Source organism: Pristiophorus japonicus, chromosome 15, assembly GCF_044704955.1.
Source record: "Pristiophorus japonicus isolate sPriJap1 chromosome 15, sPriJap1.hap1, whole genome shotgun sequence".
In the NCBI taxonomy this organism is placed as follows: Eukaryota; Metazoa; Chordata; class Chondrichthyes; family Pristiophoridae; genus Pristiophorus; species Pristiophorus japonicus.
Genome location: NC_091991.1, coordinates 177,747,682 through 177,771,567, shown reverse-complemented (window position 1 = coordinate 177,771,567; position 23,886 = coordinate 177,747,682). Strand labels below are relative to the sequence as shown.

Genomic DNA, 23,886 nt, shown 5'->3' with positions numbered 1-23,886 from the left:
TCGTGGGCGCAGAACCGTGGCTGCGTTCAAGGTCACCAGTCCTGTCGCAAACACTTTGCATTCAGGTTCACCGCGTGCTGCTTTGTAGGAGAGTTTAAAAACAAACTTAAAGCCTGGAGTTTTCAGTAACGTAACGTGGCTGCTTTGCATTGTTTACTGTGCCTTGAGCGTGTTGAACTGTTTTGAATTCTCTCTTCTTCCCCCCCCCCCCCCCCCACCCCAGTTGACCGTGAGTTTATCGAGTCTCGGCGACGAGCTCTGAAACGTTTTGTTAACCTGGTGGCTCGTCACCCCTTCTTCTCCGAAGATGAGCTTCTGCAGATCTTCCTGTGCTTCAGTGGCCCTGTGAGTATTGAGCAGAGCGAAGTTGTGCGTTGGCCTATTCGCTATTTCTCGTAGGTGCGGAGGTTTCTTGAAAGTGTCTGGCTGGAGCAGTGAGCAGCAGTCCCTATCCGGAGCAATGTGCAGTACAGTACAGACTGGTGAAGGGATGCAGGAATAATCCCCCCCCCCCCGCTGAGTCTCTGATACCAGCTCAGCTGTTCTTGGGAGGTGTTGAGCAAATGCAAAGCTGCACACTACCGGTGGGTGGGGGGGGGGAGACACGAGGACAGACCAGGAATATCCCGCTCGGGGAATCCTCACCGTGTCACTGATGCTTCTCTCTCTTTATAACGGCCCGCCTAGGCGGCTGAAGTGTGTGTGTGTGTGTGTGTGTGTGTGTGGGGCCCAGTGGGGGACCCGTGAGGGGAGAAAATCTCCCAGAGCTGTGCTTGATGTGACCTCGAAGAAAAATACAAGTGTTTTGTAACATCGCGATGTCTGTGCTACTGCAGTAGTTGTAGTGAACAGGTCGGCAGGACAACAAAACTGAATTTCCTAAAATTAGAATTCTCTCTTTTCTTCCCTGCCCCCCCCCCCCCACCACCCAGGCCGTACGCTTCACCACACTGGGCATGCTGAGAATAACATTCTCATTAATCAAATGGTCGTTTTGCTCAGTTACTGGTGACCAACATTAAGAATAGTCTCTGAGCTTGTTACAACCTGATGCATCATTCATTCGCTTGAGTTGTTGCTGACCAGATATTTCCTCGTGACCTTTTTTTTTTTGGTTGAATAAAACCGTTTCCTATCTTGCCGCGTCAAATGTCTTTTCCAGAAGGAAACCTGCCGTCCTTGCCTGGTCTGGGCCTAAATGTGACGCCAGTCCCACACCAATGTAGCCGACTCTTAACTGCCCCTCTGACAATGGCCGAGCAAACCACTCTATTGTCCGAAACCGCTACATGACATAGAAACATAGAAAATAGGTGCAGGAGTAGGCCATTCGGCCCTTCGAGCCTGCACCGCCATTCAATAAGATCATGGCTGATCATTCCCTCAGTACCCCTTTCCAACTTTCTCTCCATACCCCTTGATCCCTTTAGCCGTAAGGGCCACATCTAACTCCCTCTTAAATATATCCAATGAACTGGCATCAACAACTCTCTGCGGCAGGGAATTCCACAGGTTAACAACTCTCTGAGTGAAGAAGTTTCTCCTCATCTCAGTCCTAAATGGCTTACCCCTTATCCTAAGACACTGTCCCCTGGTTCTGGACTTCCCCGACATTGGGAACATTCTTCCCGCATCTAACCTGTCCAGTCCCGTCAGAATCTTATACGTTTCTATGAGATCCCCTCATCCTTCTAAACTCCAGTGAATAAAGGCCCAGTTGATCCAGTCTCTCCTCATATGATAGTCCAGCCATCCCTGGAATTAGTCTGGTGAACCTTCGCTGCACTCCCTCAATAGCAAGAACGTCCTTCCTCAGATTAGGAGACCAAAACTGAACACAATATTCCAGGTGAGGCCTCACCAAGGCCCTGTACAACTGCAGTAAGACCTCCCTGCTCCTATACTCAAATCCCCTAGCTATGAAGGCCAACATACCATTTGCCGCCTTCACCGTCTGCTGTACCTGCATGCCAACCTTCAATGACTGATGAATCATGGCACCCAGGTCTCGTTGCACCTTCCCTTTTCCTAATCTGCCGCCATTCAGATAATATTCTGCCTTTGTGTTTTTTCCCCCAAAGTGGATAACCTCACATTTATCCACATTATACTACATCTGCCATGCATTTGCCCACTCACCTAACCTGTCCAGGTCACCCTGCAGCCTCCTCGCGTCCCCCTCACAGCTCACACCACCACCCAGTTTAGTGTCATCTGCAAACTTGGAGATATTACACAATTCCTTCATCCAAATCATTAATTTATATTGTAAAGAGCTGGGGTCCCAGCACTGAGCCCTGCGGCACACCACTAGTCACTACCTGCCATTCTGAAAAGGACCCATTTATCCCGACTCTCTGCTTCCTGTCTGCCAACCAGTTCTCTATCCACGTCAATACATTACCCCCAATACCATGTGCTTTGATTTTGCACACCAATCTCTTGTGCGGGACCTTGTCAAAAGCCTTTTGAAAGTCTAAATACACCACATCCACTGGTTCTCCCTTGTCCACTCTACTAGTTACATCCTCAAAATTCCAGAAGATTCGTCAAGCATGATTTCCCTTTCATAAATCCATGCTGACTTGGTCCAATCCTGTCACTGCTTTCCAAATGTGCTGCTATTTCATCCTTAATGATTGATTCTAACATTTTCCCCACTACTGATGTCAGGCTAACCGGTCTATAATTACCCATTTTCTCTCCCTTTTTTAAAAAGTGGTGTTACATTAGCAACCCTCCAGTCCATAGGAACTGATCCAGAGTCAATAAACTGTTGGAAAATGATCACCGATGCATCCACTATTTCTAGGGTCACTTCCTTAAGTACTCTGGGATGCAGACTATCGGGCCCCAGGGATTTATCGGCCTTTAATCCCATCAATTTCCCGCCTAATAAGGATATCCTTCAGTTCCTCCTCCTCACTAGACCCACTGTCCCCTAGTACATTCGGACGGTTACCGTATATACTCGTGTATCCTGCGATCTCGCGTATCATGCGACCCCTAAATTTTCGTCCCCAAAACATGATTTTACCATATATTTCATGTATCATGCGAGTCACTTTTTTGAGATCGAATACAGACCTTAACATGAAACATCGAGTGGATTCTGCTGTGAAAGCTGTTCGCGAATCGAACACCGATACAGCAATCGTTCCAGCTGGCTTGACTAGCATCGTTCAGCCACAGCCTCTACTGTGTTTGCGGGTAAAAGAAGCATGGGCTGAGATAGATGGAGCCTCTAATAATGCAGCAAACTTCAGAGGGAGTTGTGGGTGGCGGAGGTCGGGTCGCCGGGGGGGTGGGGGGTGGTGAAGGAGGTCGGGTTGGGTCACCGGGGGGAAGCGGAGGTCGGGTTGCCGGGTCGGGGGGGGGGAGTTGGGGGAGCGGAGGTCGGGTCGCCGGGGTAGGGAGAGCGGGGGTCAGGTCGGAAGCGGTCCGGTCTCTTTCCTCCCCCCCCCCCCCCCCCGTCCCCCGACCTCGGCGACTCTCTCTTTCCCCCCCCCCCCCCCAGACCTCCGCGACTCTCTCTCATCCCCCCCCGATACAGTACAAGCGACAATAGAGGCTGCAATCCAGCCCAGGAGATACCTGCCGAGATTCAGCGTGGATACGGTCTGCTTAACAGCCTAACAGCCTAATCTTGGCCAGCACTTCACACCCGCAAATTTTGTATCTCGCGTATCATGCGACCCCCCAAATTTAGGTTACAATTTAGGTCTTCAAAAGTCGCATGATACGCGAGTATATACGGTATTTGTGTCTTCCTTCGTGAAGACAGAACCGAAGTATTTGATCAATTGGTCTGCCATTTCTTTGTTCCCCATTATAAATTCACCTGAATCTTTTCCTCTTTACATATTTATGGAAGCTTTGGTCACCCTGGAGCCATGTCTCCGTGATGCTAATTACATCATATCCGTTAACTGCTGTCTGCGCAGTTAATTCGTCCAGCTTATTCCGAATACTCCTTGCACTGAGGCACAGAGCCTTCAGACTTTGCCCCTTTAGAATTTTGCTGTAATGTGGCCCTTTTTTTTTTTGGCCTTGGGTTTCTCTTCCCTCGACTTTTACTATTCTCCTTTCTATCTTTTGCTTCTGCCTCCATTTTATTTCCCTCTGTCTCCCTACATAGGTTCCAATCCCCCTGCCATGGTAGTTTAACTCCTCCCCAACAGCACTAGCAAACACTCCCCCTAGGACATTGGTTCCAGTCCTGTGCAGGTGCAGACTGTCCGGTTTGTACTAGTCCCACCTCCCCCAGAACTGGTTCCAATGTCCCAGGAACTTGAATCCCTCCCTTCTGCACCACTCCTCAAGCCACGTATTCATCTGGGCTATCCTGCGATTCCTACTCGGGCTACTCTGACTAGCACGTGGCACTGGTAGCAATCCTGAGATTACTACTTTTGAGGACCTACTTTTTAATTTAGCTCCTAGCTCCCTAAATTCGTCTCGTAGAACCTCATCCCTTTTTTTACCTATCGTTGGTACCTATGTGCACCACGACAACTGGCTGTTCATTCTCCCTTTTCAGAATGTCCTGCACCCGCTCTGAGACATCCTTGACCCTTGCACCAGGGAGGCAACATACCATCCTGGAGTCTCGGTTGCGGCTGCAGAAACGCCTATCTGTTCCCCTTACAATCGAATCCCCTATTACTATCGCTCTCCCACTCTTTTTCCTGCCCTCCTGTGCAGCAGAGCCAGCCACGGTGCCATGAACTTGGCTGCTGCTGCCCTCCCCTGATGAGTCATCCCCCTCAACAGTACTCAAAGCGGTATATCTGTTTTGCAGGGGGATGACCGCAGAGGACCCCTGGACTACCTTCCTTGCACTGCTCTTCCTGTTGGTCACCCATTTACTATCTGGCTGTGTACCCTTTACATGCAGTGGGACCAACTCGCTAGACGTGCTACTCACGTCATTCTCAGCATCGTGGATGCTCCAGAGTGAATCCACCCGCAGCTCCAGTGCCGCAATGCGGTCCGTCAGGAGCTGGAGGCAGATGCACTTCCCGCACACTTAGTCGTCGGGGACACCGGAAGCATCCCTGACTTCCCACATAGTACAGGAGGAGCATAACACGTGTCCGAGCTCTCCTGCCATGACTTAACCCTTAGATAAACTTAATTTGGCAACAACAATGCTAAATGTTACTTACTGATATAGAAAAGAAAAAGAAAAACTACTTGCCAATCACTTACCCCCTTGGCTGTGACGTCACCTTTCGATTGGTCGAACTCTGACTGCAGCACCTTCAGCCAACTAGGGATGGGCAATAAATGCCAGCCTTGCCAGAGACATCCCAAGAATGAATTTTTAAAAAAAAGTTATTTTAAAAATTGACCCCCTCCTTGAAATAAGATTTTAAAGATTTTCTCTCTTTCTTTTTTTTTAAATAAAGGACGTCCAGAATAAGATTCGGGAATCATTGCGAGGTGTGGGTGATGAGTTTATGACGTGTGGAATAGCAGCAACAGCCAAGGTAACGATTGGAGCCGTGCTGTTGGTGTGACTGTTGTCCCAGCTAATCCAGTGATGGTTAGCGTACTAGCAGTGTCCTCACGAGGGTTTCCGTGAAGCGTAACAATGCGATCTTCATGGTATATCCAAATCAACCTAGAGTATAATTTCTGGTCACGTCTGTCTAAACTTGGGTTGTCTGCAGCCAATATAATAGAGTCTATAACATTAAGTACTGTTGGTTACAGATCACATCACTGGCCATGGGAACAATCTGGGGTCATTCAATCAAGGGTGTCTCACAAGAAGCCCAATGCACAACATTAAAGGATCTGTGTTCTGAATTTGAGCTCGAGGCCTGGCTAGATGGTACTTGGGAGCAGGAGTTGGCCATTCAGCCCCTCGAGCCTCCTCCACCATTCAAGGAGATCATGGCAGATCTGCACCTTCACTTCATTTACCCGCTGTTGCTCCATATTCCTTGATGCCCTTACCCTCCAAAAAAATCAGTCGATCTCCATCTTGAAAGCTCCAATTGACCCTGGGGAGGGAGGGTGGGGGTGGAGAGAAATTTCCAGATTTCTGTTAAATAAATGACTGGATCATCTGTTTTAGTGATGATGATTGAGGGATAAATATTGGCCAGACACCGGAGAGAACTCCCCTGCTCTTCTTCGAAATAGTGCAATGGGATCTTTTATGCTCACCTGAGCGAGCAGACGGGACCGCGATTTAACGTCTCGTACAAAAGACGGCACCTCTGACAGTGCAGCACTCCCTCAGCACTGCACTGGGAGTGTCAGCCTAGATTATGTGCTCCAGCCCCTGGAGTGGGGACTTGAACCCACAACATTCTGACTCCGAGGTGAACAGGTAGTGCTGGCATTGTGGAAAGGCGAGCTGGAATAGGTTGACAACTTGAAGGGACTTTTATCTGACCTGGTGTTTAGTATCCCAACATTTTAAAAAGTCTGAGAGAGATTCTATAACTGCATGTTGCGCAGAAGGAAGTGCCCAGCTTTCAATCGTTTCATCGAAAGGAAGAAATGTTTTGTTGGTTCGTTCATTCCACGAGGGCCAGTTGTTTGCATTGACCTTTCTTTCTTCCCTCACCCCCCACCCCCCCCCCCCCACACCTCTTCTCCCCAACAAACCGCAGGAACTTCTGCCTCCCGATATCCAGGCTCAGTTTGGTGCCAGCAGGGAGCTGATTCGTAACATTTACAACAGCTTCCACAAGCTGCGGGACCGGGCGGAGAGAATGGCGTACAGATCCGCCGAGAACGCCACTGACCTCCTCCTGTTTGGGAAGGAGCTGAGGCAAGTTTTCGGAGACTTTCCACAACGTGGGTTCGGTTAATGTCGTGTTCTACTCGCCTGTTGCTGTGCTGGGTCTCTGGATTTTCAGCAATCTTTTCTCTCTTTTTTTTTTTCCCCTCCCTCCCCGAAACCCCCTTTCCCTTATCTCAGTGGAGAGATATAAGAATATAAGAAATAGGAGCAGGAATAGGCTATACGGTCCCTTGAGCCTGCTCCGCCATTTAATACAATCATGGCTGATCCGATCATGGACCCTGCTCCACTTCCCCGCCTGCTCCCCATAACTCCTTATTTCCTTATCGTTTAAGAAACTGTCTATTTCTGTTTAAATTTATTCAATGTCCCAGCTTCCACAGCTCTCTGAGGCAGCGAATTCCACAGATTTACAACCCTCTGAGAGAAAAAATTTCTCCTCATCTCAGTTTTAAATGGGCAGCCCCTTATTCTAAGGTTATGCCCCCTCGTTCTAGTCTCCCCCATCAGTGGAAACATCCTCTCTGCATCCACCTTGTCAAGCCCCCTCATAATCTTATACGTTTCGATAAGATCACCTCTCATTCTTCTGAATTCCAATGAAAGAGGCCCAACCTACTCCACCTTTCCTCATAAGTCAACCCCCTCGTCTCCGGAATCAACCGAGTGAACCTTCTCTGAACTGCCTCCAAAGCAAGTATATCCTTTCGTAAATATGGAAACCAAAACTGCACGCAGTATTCCAGGTGTGGCCTCACCAATACCCTGTATAACTGTAGCATCCGGGAGTTCCCTCTTTCTCGCTCTCGCTCTGTCTGTCGTGCTCTCGTATTTCTGACACCTGCTGCACTCTACTCCGTTGATGCTGAGCAGAGGGACACGATGTATCTCTGCTTGGAGGGAGGGGAGAGTTGAGCCTGGGGGGGGGGGGGGGGGGCAGGGGGCAGGGCGCGGCGACTGGTGACGGGTGACGGAGATCACATGGAGCAGTCCAGCCCCCTCGGTTTCAAAGTCAGATTCGACCATGACGGAGGGAAAAATACAGAAGAAAATGGGGTCAAGTTGCTTGTGGTATATCCCGTGGTGTGTGGTGGGGGGGAAACAGACAGGTGTTGGGGGCTGGGGAGGGCTGGGAGGGGGGAGCTGGAGGGGGGGGGGGGAGGGAGCTGGAGGGGGGGAGGGAGCTGGAGGGGGGGGGAGGGGCTGGGGGGGGGCTGAGGGGGGGGGGGGGAGGGGCTGGGCTGGGCTGGGAGGGGGGGGGGGCTGAGGTTGCACAACATAAGTTATTTTATTATACTACTTTGGCAGCTATTGGCCCAGCCAGGTTTTCGAGGGGTACATCGCAAGCTGAAATTGTCAATGCTTTATTACATGAGCAGGGAAACTGTTCCAGTCAAGCCAGCAAAAGTTGTGTTCAGTGAAGGAGTTAATTTATCGGGAGTTCAGCGGGCTGAGCAATGATTGATTGTGGCCACACAACACGCCAAGAAAGAGCAGGCCAGAGAGAGAGAGGGGGGGGGCACGTGGAGAGAATAGAAAGCAAGCTCCTCGCCAGGCTGTGTGATTGGAAACAGCTGCAATTTGCTTGTCTTAGCAGGAAGAGTTTTACGGAGATCTTTAAGTTGCAGGGTCAGCGACCGAGGCTCAAAATAGCAACCCCCCCCCCCCGTCACATCCCCAGGAGAAGCTTGAGGGGCCAGCCTGAACTGAGGAATGGTTCTGGCACAGCACAGGAAGGAAATGTTTGTGCTGATGGAACTCAAATCTCCCGCAGACTGAGGGGGCTGATTGAAATTGAGAAATGGGACTGCGTGCACTGATTCACAAGTGGCAAACCAGGTCCAATTGTCTTGAAGTTTAACCTGCGTTTGCCACGATTAAAATAAGAAACAACTTGCATTTCTGTAGCGCCTTTCACGACCACTGGGCATCCCAAAGTGCTTCGCAGCCAATGACTTAATTCTGAAGTGTAGCCGCTGTTAAATACACAAACAATTTACCACAAGTTTACAGCTTATTTTGAAAATCGTAGGCTCGATTTGATTCCTACAGTTTTAAAAAAATATATATATATTCATTCATGGGGTCTGGGCGTTGCTGGCATTTATTGCCCATCCCTAGTTGCCCTTGAGAAGGTGGTGGTGAGCCGCCGCCTTGAACCGCTGCAGTCCGTGTGGTGAAGGTGCTCCCACAGTGCTGTTAGGGAGGGAGTTCCAGGATTTTTGACCCAGAGACGTTGAAGGAACGGGCGATATATTTCCAAGTCGGGATGGTGTGTGACTTGGAGGGGATGGTGTTTTTGTAATCTGTTTCTCTGAATTCCTGTAACTAAGTGTTGGTTTTTGGTTCCCCCCCTTCCTGTGTCTCAGCACCCTGGGCTCTGACACAACACCGATCCCTACTTGGGCATCAGCGGCAAGCAACAGCTGGAGCACCCTGAAACAAGCCCTGAAAGGCTTATCCGTGGAGTTTGCATTACTCGCCGATAAAGCTGCTCAGCAGGTACGTCCAATGGTTAAATACTGTCTTGCACCACTGGGCAACAGAGGAAGAATGATCTGGCATTTCTCCAACCAAAATGCTTTACAACCAACAAAGTACTTTTGAAGTGTTGTAACGTAAAGAAACATAGCAGTCAATTAGTGCATAGCAAAGTCCCAGAAATAGCGCTGTGATAATTATCAGAGAATTAAAAAAATTTTTTTTTTTTTTAAGTGATTTTGGTTGAGGGATAAATATTGGCCAGGACACCGAGGATAACTCCCCTGCTCTTCTTCAGAATCGTGCTGTGGGATCTTTTGCATCCACCCGAGAAGACAGATGGGGCCTTTGTTTAACATCGCATCTGATCACGGTACCTCTGACAGCACGGCGCTCCCTCAGCACTGCACTAGAGTGTCAGCCTAGATTATGTGCTCGGGTCTCTGGAGTGAGACTTGAACCCACAACCTCCTGACTCCGGAGGGCGAGAGTTCTACCCACTGAGCCATGGCTGACGCTGTTAATATTAATATTGGAAAGTGCAGTTGCATCCAGGTATTTGGGAACTGGTACCCCAGGGTCAGTAACAGTCTGATTGGAGGTCCGTTGACAATATTGAGCGCCCCTGCACTACACCAAACTTCTGGTGTGACTTTCAACATAACATAACTCGTGTGGCGCCTCCCAGTGGCCAGATTAATAGTGGCGTGCAGTCACCAGGGCCCATAATGGTAAATCAGCCACGGGCGCCGATTGGATTAGAGAAGGGACAAATGTACTTTAATTGGATTGCAGAAATATGTTGCACAGTCTTTAAATTTGCTTCCATTCCTTGAACAGGGGAAGCGAGAGGAGGAGGAAGTGGTGGAAAAACTCAACCTCTTCCTGGATTTATTGCAGTCCTACAAGGTCAGTAATGCCAATGTGAATTGTATTTGAAGCAAGTCCAATCGCAGCCAGCGGGTCAGCCAGAGGATGGGTTAATGTTTCGGATATAACCCTTGGGGTTCTGACGGTGGGTTCCACCCGGACTGACTGGCTGTGTGTTTCCAGCATTTATTTTTAATCGTTGTCTCGCTGGCGTGCTCCTTATCCCAAGCGGGCAGGCTGGTCTGGCTCACTGACCACTGGGGCTCTGCTGACCACTCTCTGGCCAGCATTGCTGACCGTCTGACCAGCTGGCGGCAGAGAGGCTCTGTATCTGGAGGATGAGACGGAACGCGAATTGTTTAATCGCAGTATAATTTCGGAGGTTCCTCAATCGGTCCCTTTCTAAGTTTGCGGTGAACTGCCTGTGTTTGGATCTCTCGCCAGTAACCCTGTGTTCGTGTCTCTGTTCTCAGGACTTGTGCGAACGTCATGAGAAAGGTGTCCTTCATGAGCACCAGCGAGCGTTGCAGAAATACAGCTCTATGAAACGGCAGATGATGAGCGTGACGGTGCAAAGCAAGGAGCAGATTTCTGTGGAGCAACTGGAGTCCCGAATCGTGCAGGTGCTCTGCTCCTCTTTCACCTTTGACCTTTGCTGTCGGTGGAGAGTCTGGTCAAGGGAAGTTGTATAGCTTTTCCAGTGCCTTGTTTAAATTGCCTTTTCTTCATGTGGGAACCCAGCGAGTGAGTATTGACTGGCTCTTGGACTGAGGGTGGTCCCTAACAAAAAGAAAAGGGGTGATGGTCATTAGTTACATGAGAACATAAGAATTAGGAGCACGAGTAGGCCCTGTGGACAATCGAGCCTGCTCCGCCATTCAATAAGATCATGGCTGATCATCGACCTCAATTCCACTTTCCCGCCCGATCTCCATATCCCTTGATTCCCCTCTACTCCAAAAATCTATTCATCTCAGCCTTGAATATATTCAGAGACTCAGCATCCACAGCACTCGGGGGCAGAGAATTCCAAAGATTTACAACCCTCTGAGTGATTAAAGAAATTTCTCCTCATCTCTGTCTTAAATGGCCGACCCCTTACCCGGAGACAGTGCCCCCTGGTTCTAGACATTCCAGCCAGGGGAAACAACCTCTCGGCATCTACCCTGTCAATCCCCTTCAGAATCTTACATAGAAACATAGAAAATAGGTGCAGGATTAGGCCATTCGGCCCTTCGAGCCTGCACCACCATTCAATAAGATCATGGCTGATCATTCACCTCCGTACCCCTTTCCTGCTTTCTCTCCATACCCCTTGGTCCCTTTAGCCGTAAGGCCCATATCTAACTCCCTCTTGAATACATCTAACGAACTGGCATCAACAATTCTCTGCGGTAGAGAATTCCACAGGTTAACAACTCTGAGTGAAGAAGTTTTACCTCATCTCAGTCCTAAATGACTTAGCCCTTATCCTTAGACTATGTCCCCTAGTTCTGGACTTCCCCAACATCGGGAACATTCTTCCTGCATCTAACCTGTCCAGTCCCGTCAGAATTTTAAATGTTTCTATGAGATCCCCTCTCATCCTTCTAAACTCCAGTGAATACAGGCCCAGTCAATCCAGTCTCTCCTCATATGTCAGTCCTGCCATCCCGGGAATCAGTCTGGTGAATCTTTGCTGCGCTCCCTCAATAGCAAGAACGTCCTTCCTCCGTTTAGGAGACCAAAACTGAACACAATATTCCAGGTGAGGCCTCACCAAGACCCTGTACAACTGCAATAAGACCTCCCTGCTCCTATACTCAAATCCCCGAGCTATGAAGGCCAACATGCCATTTACCTTCTTCACCGCCTGCTGAACCTGCATGCCAACTTTCAATGACTGATGTACCATGACACCCAGGTCTCGCTGCAACTCCCCTTTTCCTAATCTGCCACCATTCAGATAATATTCTGCCTTTGTGTTTTTGCCACCAAAGTGGATAACCTCACATTTATCCACATTATACTGCATCTGCCACGCGTTTGCCCACTCACCTAACCTGTCCAAGTCACCCTGCAGCCTTTTAGTGTCCTCCTCACAGCTCACACTGCCACCCAGCTTCGTGTCATTTGCAAACTTGGAGATATTACACTCAATTCCCTCATCCAAATCATTAATGCATATTGTAAATAGCTGGGGTCCCAGCACTGAGCCCTGCGGCACCCCACTAGTCACTGCCTGCCATTCTGAAAAGGATCCGTTTATCTCGACTCTCTGCTTCCTGTCTGCCAACCAGTTCTCTATCCACGTCAGTACATTACTCCCAATACCATGTGCTTTAATTTTGCACACCAATCTCTTGTGTGGGACCTTGTCAAAGGCCTTTTGAAAGTCCAAATACACCACATCCACTGGTTCTCCCTTGTCTACTCTACCAGTTACATCCTCAAAAACTTCTAGAAGATTTGTCAAGCATGATTTCTCTTTCATAAATCCATGTTGACTTGGGCTGATTCCGTCGCTACTTTCCAAATGTGCTGCTATTTCATCTTTAATAATTGATTCCAACATTTTGCCCACTACTGATGTCAGGCTAACCGGTCTATAATTACCCGTTTTCTCTCTACCTCCTTTCTTAAAAAGTGGTGTTACATTAGCTACCCTCCAGTCCATAGGTGTTTCAATGAGATCACCTCTCATTCTTCTCAATGCCAGAGTGTATAGGCCCATTCTACACAATTTCTCATCATAAAACAGCCTTACCATCCCAGGAATTAATCTGGTGAACCTCTGTTGCACCGCCTCCAAGGCAAGTTTATTAGTCCTCGGATAAGGAGACTAAAACTGTGTCCAGGTGTGGTCTCACCAAGGCCCTGTACAATGGTAGCAAGACTTCCTTACTCTTAGACATAGAGAAATTGATGGAAAGAAACGGGGTCTTCATGGGCGGGTTGAAGTGCGTGGATGAGTTGAAGATTTAATGATTGCACTGCGAGTGCTGGGTGTTGTGAGCTCGGAGGGTGTACAGTAGGAAGCAATTTGAACGTAGCGTAGAATTCTGAGACCAACCCTGCCCTCGATCGAGAGCGCGATCAAAAGCAGCTCTTGTCACAGGCGCCGAGGTCCCTGCGTTTGGGGCTTTTGCAGGGAAGTAAACCTGCACTGGTGGTTAGATGATGCCGAGCTTGGGGTTTTACAGGCAACTCTCGATTATCTGGGTCCCTCGGGGATTGAGCTATTCCAGGTAAACGATTTTTCCATTCGGTTGAGTCTACATTTTAAAGTTAAAACTTTAATGAATCAATACAAACAGTTACAAAAGATGGACATTACCAGCATGCATGTACAGTTTCTGTGCTTGGTACCCAGTGCCGGCATTGCCCCCGCTCCCAACATCAGCGGCGGCCGTGAGAGACAGCGGCTGCAGCAGCGTATGCACACACCGGCAAAGCAAGGGCAGAGAAGGGTGATTTTTACGGTGAGAGAGAATGTGCAAATACAAATGAGCACAGTGTTTGGAAGGCCATTTTTCCAAATTATTTGGAGCTGTCTTTTCACTTGTTGGCAACAGAATTGTAAATCCTGTTACAACGGTTTCCCGTTTGATCCTTGTACGGATAATCGGGAGTTGCCTGTACTTGTGTTTATATAGCGCCTTTAAAGTAGTAAAATGGCCCACGGGAGCGTTATCAAACATAATCTGACACCGAGCCACCGAAGGAGATATTAGGACAGGGGTCACGGTTTTAAGGAGCGTCTTGAAGGAGGAGAGAGAGGTTTAGGGAGGGAGTTCCAGAGCTTGGGGCCCAGGCAGGCTGAAGGCACGGCCGCTGATGGTGGGATGAGGGGAGTTGGGGATGCACAGGAGGCCAGAATTGGAGGAGAGCAGAGATCTCTGAGGGTTGTGGGGCTGGAGGGGGTTACAGAGATAGAGAGGAGCGAGGCCAGGGAGGGATTTGAAAACCAGGATGAGAATTTTAAAATCGAGGTGTTGCCGGACAGGGAGCCAATGTAGGTCAATTGAAAGAAAGACTGTGGAGGCGCGATGAGGTGTTTTGAGGTTCTGGGAAAGAACGAGTTAAATAAAAACATTTAAAGGGCGGGCATCCAAAACTCTGCTTCCCGTGTCCTACCTTGCACCAAGTCCCATTCATCCATCGTCCCTGTGCACACTGACCTACATTGGCTCCCAGTTCAGCAACGCCTCAATTTCACAATTCTCATCCTTGTTTTCAAATCCCTCCATGAACTCTCCCCTCCCTATCTCTGTAATCTTCTCCAGCCCCATAACCCCCCGAGATATCTGCACTCCTCTAATTCTGCCCTCTTGAGCATCCCTGATTATAATCGCTCAACCATCGGTGGCTGTGCCTTCAGCTGTCTGGGCCCTAAGCTCCGGAATTCCCGCCTAAACCTCTCCGCCTCGCTACCTCTCTCATTGAAGATGCTCCTTAAAACCTATCTCTTTGACCAAGGTTTTGGTCACTTGCCCCAATTTTTCCTTGAGGCTTAGTGTCAAAGTATATAAATGCTCCTGTGAAGCGCCTTGGGACATTTTACTATGTTAAAGACGCTATATAAATACAAGTTATTCGATTTATTTGGCAATATTGGAAGAACTAAATGGTGACACCTTCTAGACTAATCCTCGAGCAATGGAGGGTGGAAGATATGCCACAATGTCTGATGGTCTTTCTGTCTCCCCACCCCCCACTCCCCTTCTGTGGAGCATAAGACCATCAACACTGTTTAAAAACAGCCCCGAGCTGGAAATGTCGTCATGGTGGTGACCTCCCTTCAGTGCAGCTAGAAACATAGAAACATAGAAAATAGGGGCAGGAGCAGGCCATTCGGCCCTTCGAGCCTGCACCGCCATTCAATCTGATCATGCAATCTCAGTACCCCATCCCTGCCTTCTCTCCATACCCCCTGATCCCTTTAGCCGTAAGGGCCACATTTAACTCCCTTTTGAAAAATATCCAACGAACTGGACTCAACAACTTTCTGTGGCAGAGAATTCCACAGGTTCACCACTCTCTGGGTGAAAAAGTTTCTTCTCATCTCGGTCCTAAATGGCTTACCCCTTATCCTTAGACTGTGACCCCTGGTTCTGGACTTCCCCAACATCGGGAACATTCATCCTGCATCTAACCTGTCCAGTCCCGTCAGAATTTTATACGTTTCTATGAGATCTCCTCTCGGTCTTCTAAATTCCAGTGAGTATATGCCTAGCCGATCCAGTTTTTCCTCATATATGTCAGTCCTGCCATCCTGAGAATCCGTCTGTTGAATCTTTGCTGCATTCCCTCAATAGCAAGCACGTCCTTCCTCAGATTAGGAGACCAAAACTGCACACAATACTCTGTGGTGTCTCTCAAAGGTCCTGTACAACTGCAGTAAGACCTCCCTGCTCCTATACTCCAATCCCCTCGCTATGAAGGCCAGCATGCCATTTGCTTTCTTTACTGCCTGCTGTACCTGCATGCCTAGCTTCAATGACTGATGTACCATGACACCCAGGTCTCGTGCACCTCCCCTTTTACTAATCTGTCACCATTCAGATAATCTGCCTTCCTGTTCATGCCACCAAAGTGGATGACCTCACATTTATCCACATTATACAGCATCAGCCATGCATTTGCCCATTCACCTAACCTGTCCAAGTCCCTCTGCAGCCTCTTGGCATCCTACTAGCAGCTCGCACTGCCACCCAGCTTAGTGTTATCTGCAAACTTGGAGATATTACATTCAATTCTTTCGTCAAAATCATTAATTTAAATTGTAAATAGCTGGGGTCCCAGCACTGAACCTTGCGGTACCCCACGAGTCACTGCCTGCCGTTCTGAAAAGGACCCGTTTATTCCCACTCTTTGCTTCCTGTCTACCAACCAGTTCTCTATCCACATCAATACATTACCCCCAATACCACGTGCCTTAATTTTGCACACCAATCTCTTGCGTGGGACCTTGTCAAAAGCCTTTTTTGAAAATCCAAATACGCCACATCCACTGGTTCTCCCTTGTCTACTCTACTAGTTACATCCTCAAAAAAATTGCAGAAGATTTGTCGAGCATGATTTCCCTTTCATAAATCCATGCTGACTTGGACCGATCCTGTCACTGCTTTCCAAATGCGCTGCTATTACATCTTTTTAATAATTGATTCCAGCATTTTCCCCATCACCGATGTCAGGCTAACCGGTCTATAATTCTGTGTTTCTCTCCCTTTTTTAAAAAGTGGGGTTACATTAGCTACCCTCCAATCCATAGGAACTGAACTACTGGTAAATCCCATTGTGTGAGGGGGGGGTGGGGTTCAATTTTCCCCAAAGCATTTTTTTGGGCGTACTTGAAGAGTTACGCCTGTTTTTTGGGGGCCCAAGTACGGCAAAAAAAAAAAAATTCTCTGTTTCCCCGTTGGATTTCTTCCTTTTTGGCGCAGCCTAACCGATCCTTTAGTTTTGGGGGTGGAACCTTGATCTTGTGAAAAAGATTGGGTTGCCATGGACACAATGCGAGCTGAGGCTGCAAAGTGACACATACAGCCATCTCCCAACACATTGCATCAATTAAACTCTCTCAATGTTCCGTTCCAATTGACGTTGCCTTCAACTGCGATCTTGTATTTCAGCAAGAGAACACGATCCTGACCATGGAACTCCGGAACTACTTCTCGTTGTTCTGCCTGCACCAGGAGACTCAGCTCATCCACCTCTACCTGCACATCACCTCCCATGTGCTGACTGCCTTCATCGACTCCCAGATCCAGGGACACCGAGAGGTACGGCTAGCCCTGCGTGTTCCGTTCCCTTCCTCCTTTTTCCCCCCCCCACCCCCGGATTGCAGTTCCGTGGGCACCACCTGCCCTCTAGCACCTGGCCCATGTGGCCATTCAAGAGCAGGCCCAAGGGTGTTTGGCTGTTCAACTGCATGGAGCATCACCACTGAGCCTGATCCTTCCTGCATGGTTTTGACAATGTTGTTCTGTTCCCTCAATGGATTTGAATGGCTGGAGGCTCCTATTACACCCGTAATATTTAATGTTACCGGATATTGAAGTAGATTATAATCCCCTTCGATACTGTTTTGAACTGTTGGTTGAATTGGTAGTTACTGGCTTGTGATTTTTTTTTTTTTTTTTCCCCTGCTCCAGATGAGTGAAGTGTGGAATGACTTAAAACCGAAGTTGGGAGGTCTCCTGCCCAACGGAGTGCCATCGCCCCCTCTGTCACCCGGGAATTGGCAGAGCCCAACCTCCTTCTTCCCACAATGACCTGCGACGCTCCCGTGTTTCCGACGGACAAGGACGAAGATCAGTGTTTTATTTTTGTCTTCCTCCTTCCTCCCTTTTCCCCCCCCCCCCCTGCCATAAAACACTTGAGTATTGTTCCCTGCCAAAGGGAGTTCTCCTCGGTTTAGTTTGAAATTGGTTACCTGAGGCTTGGCTACACTCAGTCAGTGATTGGAGTGATGGCCCAGCTGCTCTTGGGTGCACAGAGCCGTTGAAATGACCCCTTTCCCCTCTGTTTAGCTGTTGCGATGCAGATTTATGACCCAAGTTTAATGCAACTGGGAGCATCACTGCAATGAAGCAATCGGCAAATTGCCTTGTGTAAAGAGTTTCAAAGTTTAGAATGGTTCTCTTCAATTATCCACAGTGCATTTTGGTTGTCTGGGGGTGGGGGGAGCGACAAATAGCTGTGGGGGAACCCCCCCCCGGCCAAGTGAGGGTGGAATCCGGATGACCCGGGGCTGCTGTATTCTAACCTACTCCCTGATAATCTTGCAGTGATGATAACATGAATGTTATCCTTGCTTCACGGGGGGGTGGGGTGTGATTACATTGCTATCTCTAGTTCGACCTGCTCGAGCAGCGGTGGTGGGTGTGCAGGTTAAGTGCGGCCACCTCTCTGGGTACGGTTCTCACCCTGTTTTTGGGAGGGGGGGGAGGAGGAGATCCGTGATTTGGTAGACCTGATGGGACAGTCTGTTGGCAGCAGAGGTTCGATTCTCTCTCGGGGCTGTGATGAGACCGACCCGGTCCTGTTGCCTGCTTTTTAAAACCATTTGTTCCATTGTTTTTCCCCCCTCCTCCCCTCAAACCAGTAAGTGTAGCTGAGGGATGATTGGAGATGCTGTTGGCACTGGGCTTAATTTGAAGCCGACGGGAGCCTGGTTTAAAATGGGCTCTTTGGAATTTGTAGAGCTTGCTCCCAGTCCGCAATCTATGCGGAGTCTGGAACGATCACTTGGACCCTGAGCCAATGTGGATTTAATGGCATATTGGCACCCGCACCTGATGTGGACTTATACTGGCTTTGGTGCGGATGCACTGAATAACCTCGTTCTGATTGAAACACTCCATTGTATCAGCTATCCAACTGCACATGTCGAAAGAATATTTATTAATGTGCAAAAAAGCAGTGTCTCTAAACCGTGTTTGTGAGCGGAGGTGTGGCGTGTTAACATGTGGTATTGTAGTACGACATTTAGATTAATTCCCCCTACCCCCGAACTGCAAAGGAAATTCTGCTCTTGTGGGGTTAAGGTTAAATTATTGGCTGCATGTTATATTTAATCGTACAGCATCCCTTGCCAAATTGGAATTGTAGCTTTTCTTTTTTTGTTGTGCAACTCCACACACACACATTTCCACTTTAGTGCCGTGGGCTGGAAGCTCAGCTTTTGAGCAGTCACTGATCTGAAATGCCTTTGGACCCAGCCGAGGGTTTTAGACAGAGGCTGATGCTCTGCCCCCTGACAGCAGGATGGGAAATTCCAATGTATTCATGGAACTACAACCCTTCTGGGGTTTTTTTTTTAAGTTTCGAGAATTTTTGGTTGGCTGATTCCTGCAAGAGCAGTTTGATTATTTAAAAAAAAAAATAGAAATTATTTGAAGGCTATTTAAAATGATGAGATGGGTTCATCAAAACTTTTTTAAAAAGGGAAAGGACAAGTTAACCTTTTTTTTTGAGTGTAGACCTTTTAGCCCGAATGCAGAAAAGCTGCCCCCAGAATGTAAACCAAACTCCACAAATCACTGTGTATTTCCGCCATTTGAAATGCAATAACTGACCGGGGTGGAGGGGGGCTGTGTCGCCTACGGGATAACGCCTCGTCAGAACTGTTTACAAGCTCCTGACCTGACTGAGGCGACCTACATCACGAGAGACGATTTCACATAGATTGCCAATGTCCCCTCAACCCCGAGATCTTGCAAAAACAAGAAAAATAACCCCGCGCGTTTGCCTCCCACCGTGCCGTAAAGTGATTAACTCTATTCCGCACGTGTTCTGCTGCGGTTTGTAGCTGGCTGCTCCAATTCCCAGCGTTTGGGTGTTTGTTGGCAGCGAGGGGAGGGGGAAAACGGTGAAGCCAACCATCGAGAAAAGGGGGAGGAGGGGGGCGTTGAGGGTAGCATTAGAAAGCTGAACTTGGCGAAAAAGCATTTACTGTGTTTTTGTCCTGAACTGGTTTGGAATCTGGTCAAATCTGCGATCTCCAAATCTCTTTTCCCCCCCCCCCCCCCCTCCCCCCGCAACATGGAAGGGAGGGGTTGACCAACACCCTGAGTTGGCCATGGATGAGGAGGCGAATGTCCTTGTCGCTGGATTCAAGGGAGCCCATGGGCTGTCTTTACTTCTGTAAACCCGGTTATTATTGCTGCTGGCATTATCATTCACAGTAAGAATACTTCAGACTTTTTAATATTTTCTCCAGTGTTTGCATCTAACCTCAAAACCATGCCTGTGGGGGAGGGCTAAGAGATGGGTGGAAGTGTCTCCAGTTACCTCTTCCTGTGGCAGTAGTTCTCTCTCCAGGACCCTTTTTGTTTGTTTATCCAAGTGTTCAGCACATTGGAATGTCACAAAATGTCCTACATTACAACAGTGAGTACACTTTAAAAAGTACTTCACTGGCTGTAAAATGCTTTGGGATGTTGCGTGGTCGCGAAAGGTGCTATAGAAATGCAAGTCTTTTTTCTCTTTCTCTTCCATCACTTCTTTCTCTTTTTTTTTTCTTTTTTTCTCTCTCTCTCTCCCCCTCTCCTTCTCTTTCCTTCTGATGGCTGAAAGTTGGAATATGTGAACGTGGAGGGACTGAAACTTCCATTGGGGTTTTTGGTATGAAACACCTCTGGTTCACAGAAAGATGTGACCTTGTCCTTGCATGGTGCGAGGGAAATACATGTAGCACGATGCTTAGTCTAACTATCGAGTAATGGGCTTTACTGCTGTCCAGAATGGTGATGGTGGCTTCCATTCTGTGTTCTCCCTCAACCCTCGCCCTGTGGCAGGAAATTGAGAGATGTAGGCTTTTTACACGTTCCCTAATCCTAAAGGACGAGTTAACCGTTAAATGATTTAATCGATCGATACAAGTATTTCACCGTGACTTAACGAGGATTGTGCAGACTCTGGTATTTTTTGCAGTGGGTTTATCCTATTGCTGTTTGTGGGAGCTTGCTGTGTGCAAATTGCCTGTAGCGTTTCCCACATTACAATAGTGATTACACTTCAAAAAGTACTTCACTGGCTGTAAAGCGCTTTAGGACGTCCTGGGGACGTGAAAGGCGCTGTCGAAATGCAATTCTTTTTCTTTCTTCATAATACATACAGTATTGACTGGCTGAAAGTAACCTGCTCCCTGTCCTCTACCAATGTAGTTCTGCCCAGCTGCCCAATGTGAAATGGGTGACGTGTAGTCAGAGGTGACTCGCTGCTGCCGGGTTTTATTTTGCAAACTGGGAAACTCCGTTTCTGTTTCGTACACCGTATCGAAGTCCTGTTACTAAACTTATGCTAAAAATCCCCTAGCACTACATTTCCAACAAGAACAGGGGGAGTTCTGGCCAGTATTCATCCCTCAACATCACTTTTTTTTTCAAAAAGGGACAAAAAAACCACACATTATCTCATTGCTGTTTGTGGGAGCTTGCTGTGTGCCATTTGGCTGCAGTATTTCTTGCATTACAACAGTGACAACACTTCAGACAGTAAAGTACTTTATTTGGCAGTAAAGCGCTCTTGGATGTCCCGCGGGTGTGCAAGGCGTTCTACAAATCCAAGTCTTTTTTTTAATGTGGGAGGGCAAAAAAAAGACCCACTGAATGTTTCTCTGATACTGACGGGTGGGGGATGGAGAATGAGTCTAGCCGCCCTGCAGACACCTTCAGCGGGTTTTGTTGCCTGATTATGATCGCATTGCTAGCTGCAAGCTCGGCACAGGGCGGAGACTGTTATTATCGCACTAAATGTTAAGCCACAGAAAGCTCTTCCGACAATCAGTAGAACTTTACCTTGTTTGTTTTTGTACTTTGCCATTTCTTGATTGCGACGGGGTCAGGAACACCGACCTTTCCTGAACTATTGTTTATTTTTACCCAGTGGTGGCAGGATGGTGCTGAGATTGTGCGCAGAGATCCTTTGTCACCAAGTCAGCAAGTAGGAAGCATCCCACTTTGGAGGAAATTGACGAGAGGTGCCAGGAATGGGATATCTGAAGAGTAGCCTATGTGGTTTTTTTTATTAACTGCTTGTCGAGCCCTGAGATAGGGAGATGACTCTGTAACCACACCCCGATGTGAGTTTAAAACCCCCCAATTGAAATAACCGTTTTGTTCGAGACAAAGCCCATTAATCGGAGTGCCTGTTGACACCACTTCTGTCAGCCAATGAGTTGGAGGCGGGGTGGGACTTATGGCGGGACTCAACACATTTTATTTTTTACAACAGAGCCTATTTAAACAGTCCACAGAGTCTATTTAAAAAGAGTCTCTATGAACTATAGCAAACCACTCATGACAAACTACAGCAAAATCTCCCGATAAAAGCAGGATGATTTCTGCAGCAAAGTGCAGTGCGTGGAGGATAGTTGCATAATACAAATTGTGTAAAATCGATCCCAGTCACTTGCAGCACTGCGGTCTCCAGGCGTGATTGACGGGGGAAGTTACCCGAACATCTCTATTCCCAGCCAGAATGGTGCTGTCATTGCATGCAGTCCCTGTTTATCGGGAGACTCCAAAGTAAGACTCTACAATGGCCTTAAGTCTCTGGGCAATGTGCCCCTCTTCCTGAGGACTGCCCCTCTGGGGCCTTGGCTCAAATCCAGGCCGGTTTGTTTGCGAGACTTCTGTTGTTTTGTCTGGATTTGATTGAGTTTGGGGCAGCCTCAATCCAGTTCATGGTAGAAATAATATCCAAATTGACCAGACTCACTCGAGGTCCCAGAACTGGGTGTCTGGAGAAATTGAAACCTCCCACTGGTGCAGCCAGGGTGGTGGAGTTTGATTGTGACGCACCTTGTTTGGGCAGAGGGACCTGGCAGTGCTTGACTCCGTTCCCAGGTGTATGTACCTAACCCCAAAAAAACCTTACGGGCAGCCAAGCAGGTTTCTCACTATGATTGGAGGAAGAACAGTGGATGTTTTGAGTAGCAGGGAGAGCTGAACTCTTGTATTAAATGAGTGCTTTAATAGAGGGTTACCTCCGATTTATCAGAAAATGTGTTAATCGGGATACTCGTGTCTGCAGAAGGGATACAGCCCTACACTGTGTTTTCTGAGAAATATATGCGCCTCTCGCTTTTACATGATTCTCAAAAATGATAATGCGTGGCACTTGCTCTCCCAGTGGGGGCCGCCTCCCCGTGGGGTGGGAGCTGTAACTGGTTTCCCCCCCTGGCCTTCCCGTGCTCATTACTGTCAGTTGCTGCTTTTTCAGAAGCGATTAACATTTTGTGGGGGAAGGGGGAGAGGGAGGAAAGAGAGAGTTGGTGGCACAGAAAATTTTGTTTCGTGGGAGATGTTTACAAGGAAGGACGTTGAACTGTAAAAGGTTCTTGCTAATCTGGAGAGTTAAGTGCTGATCATCTACAATGTATAACAACTTGTCTTATAAACATATACTATTTCTGCTCCATCGACCGGACAGGGTTTAATATTTGACGCACTTTACTGAATAACATTTGTTAAAATCTTTGCAGATTATTGATGTATACAGAATATTAAGCAAACTCATTGGTTTGCAATATATATATTTACTGTGTATAAGAATTGTATCTACAATAAATTATATATTAAACCTCTGGGATGGTGTGCCTTTTGTAAGCAGCAGTAACAGGACAGTTGAATGTTAAAAAAAATTCACCTTTTTTGCATGTTAATCTAAATGAGAACAGCCCCGATACAACAACATAGTACAAAAATAAGTCTCCCATTAAGTTTGTGGGACAGATGCAACTATGAAAAAGAAAGCTTGATTAAATTGTGACACAGAATGGGTGCGAAACGTTACTTGTCTTTGTCAGGGCAGGAGTTTGGAAATGCTGGTGGTGGTGAGGGGATAGATGGAACCACCACGTGTTCAGCAACGCCACAATTTCTAAATTCTCATCCCTGTTTTTAAATCCCTCCATGGCCTCGCACCTCCCTATCTCTGTATAATCTCCTCCACCCCACAATCCCCCCCCCCCCCCCCCCCCCCCCCGAGATGTCTGTGCTCCTCTAATTCTGCCCTCTTGAGCATCCCTGATTATAATAGCTCATTGGTGGCTGTGCCTTCTGTTATCTGGGCCCCAAGCTCTGGAAATTCCCTGCCTAAACTTCTCTACCTCTCTTTCCTCCTCAAGAATGCTCCTTAAAACCTACCTCTTTGACCCAAGCTTTTGGTCACCTGCGCTAATTTCTACTTTTGCGGCTCGGTGTCTCATTGTTATTTCATTATACTCCTGTGAAGCACCTTGGGACATTTCACTACATTAAAGGTGCTATATAAATACAAGT

At 47.9% G+C, this 23,886-nt stretch overlaps 1 protein-coding gene across 2 annotated transcripts in view; it reads left to right on the top strand.

The window, feature by feature from the left end:
- snx8a (sorting nexin 8a) overlaps positions 1–23,100 on the top strand; it is a 41,155-nt gene extending 18,055 nt beyond the window's left edge. For both annotated transcript variants that reach the window (XM_070901342.1, XM_070901341.1), the window contains 8 exons: positions 224–345; positions 5,412–5,492; positions 6,630–6,790; positions 9,133–9,265; positions 10,085–10,153; positions 10,588–10,737; positions 16,729–16,878; positions 17,251–23,100. In XM_070901342.1, coding sequence (XP_070757443.1) covers positions 224–345; positions 5,412–5,492; positions 6,630–6,790; positions 9,133–9,265; positions 10,085–10,153; positions 10,588–10,737; positions 16,729–16,878; positions 17,251–17,370 — 986 coding nt within the window. In that variant the 3' untranslated portion in view covers positions 17,371–23,100. The remainder of the gene's footprint in view (positions 1–223; positions 346–5,411; positions 5,493–6,629; positions 6,791–9,132; positions 9,266–10,084; positions 10,154–10,587; positions 10,738–16,728; positions 16,879–17,250) is intronic.
- Positions 23,101–23,886: the final 786 nt, after the last annotated feature.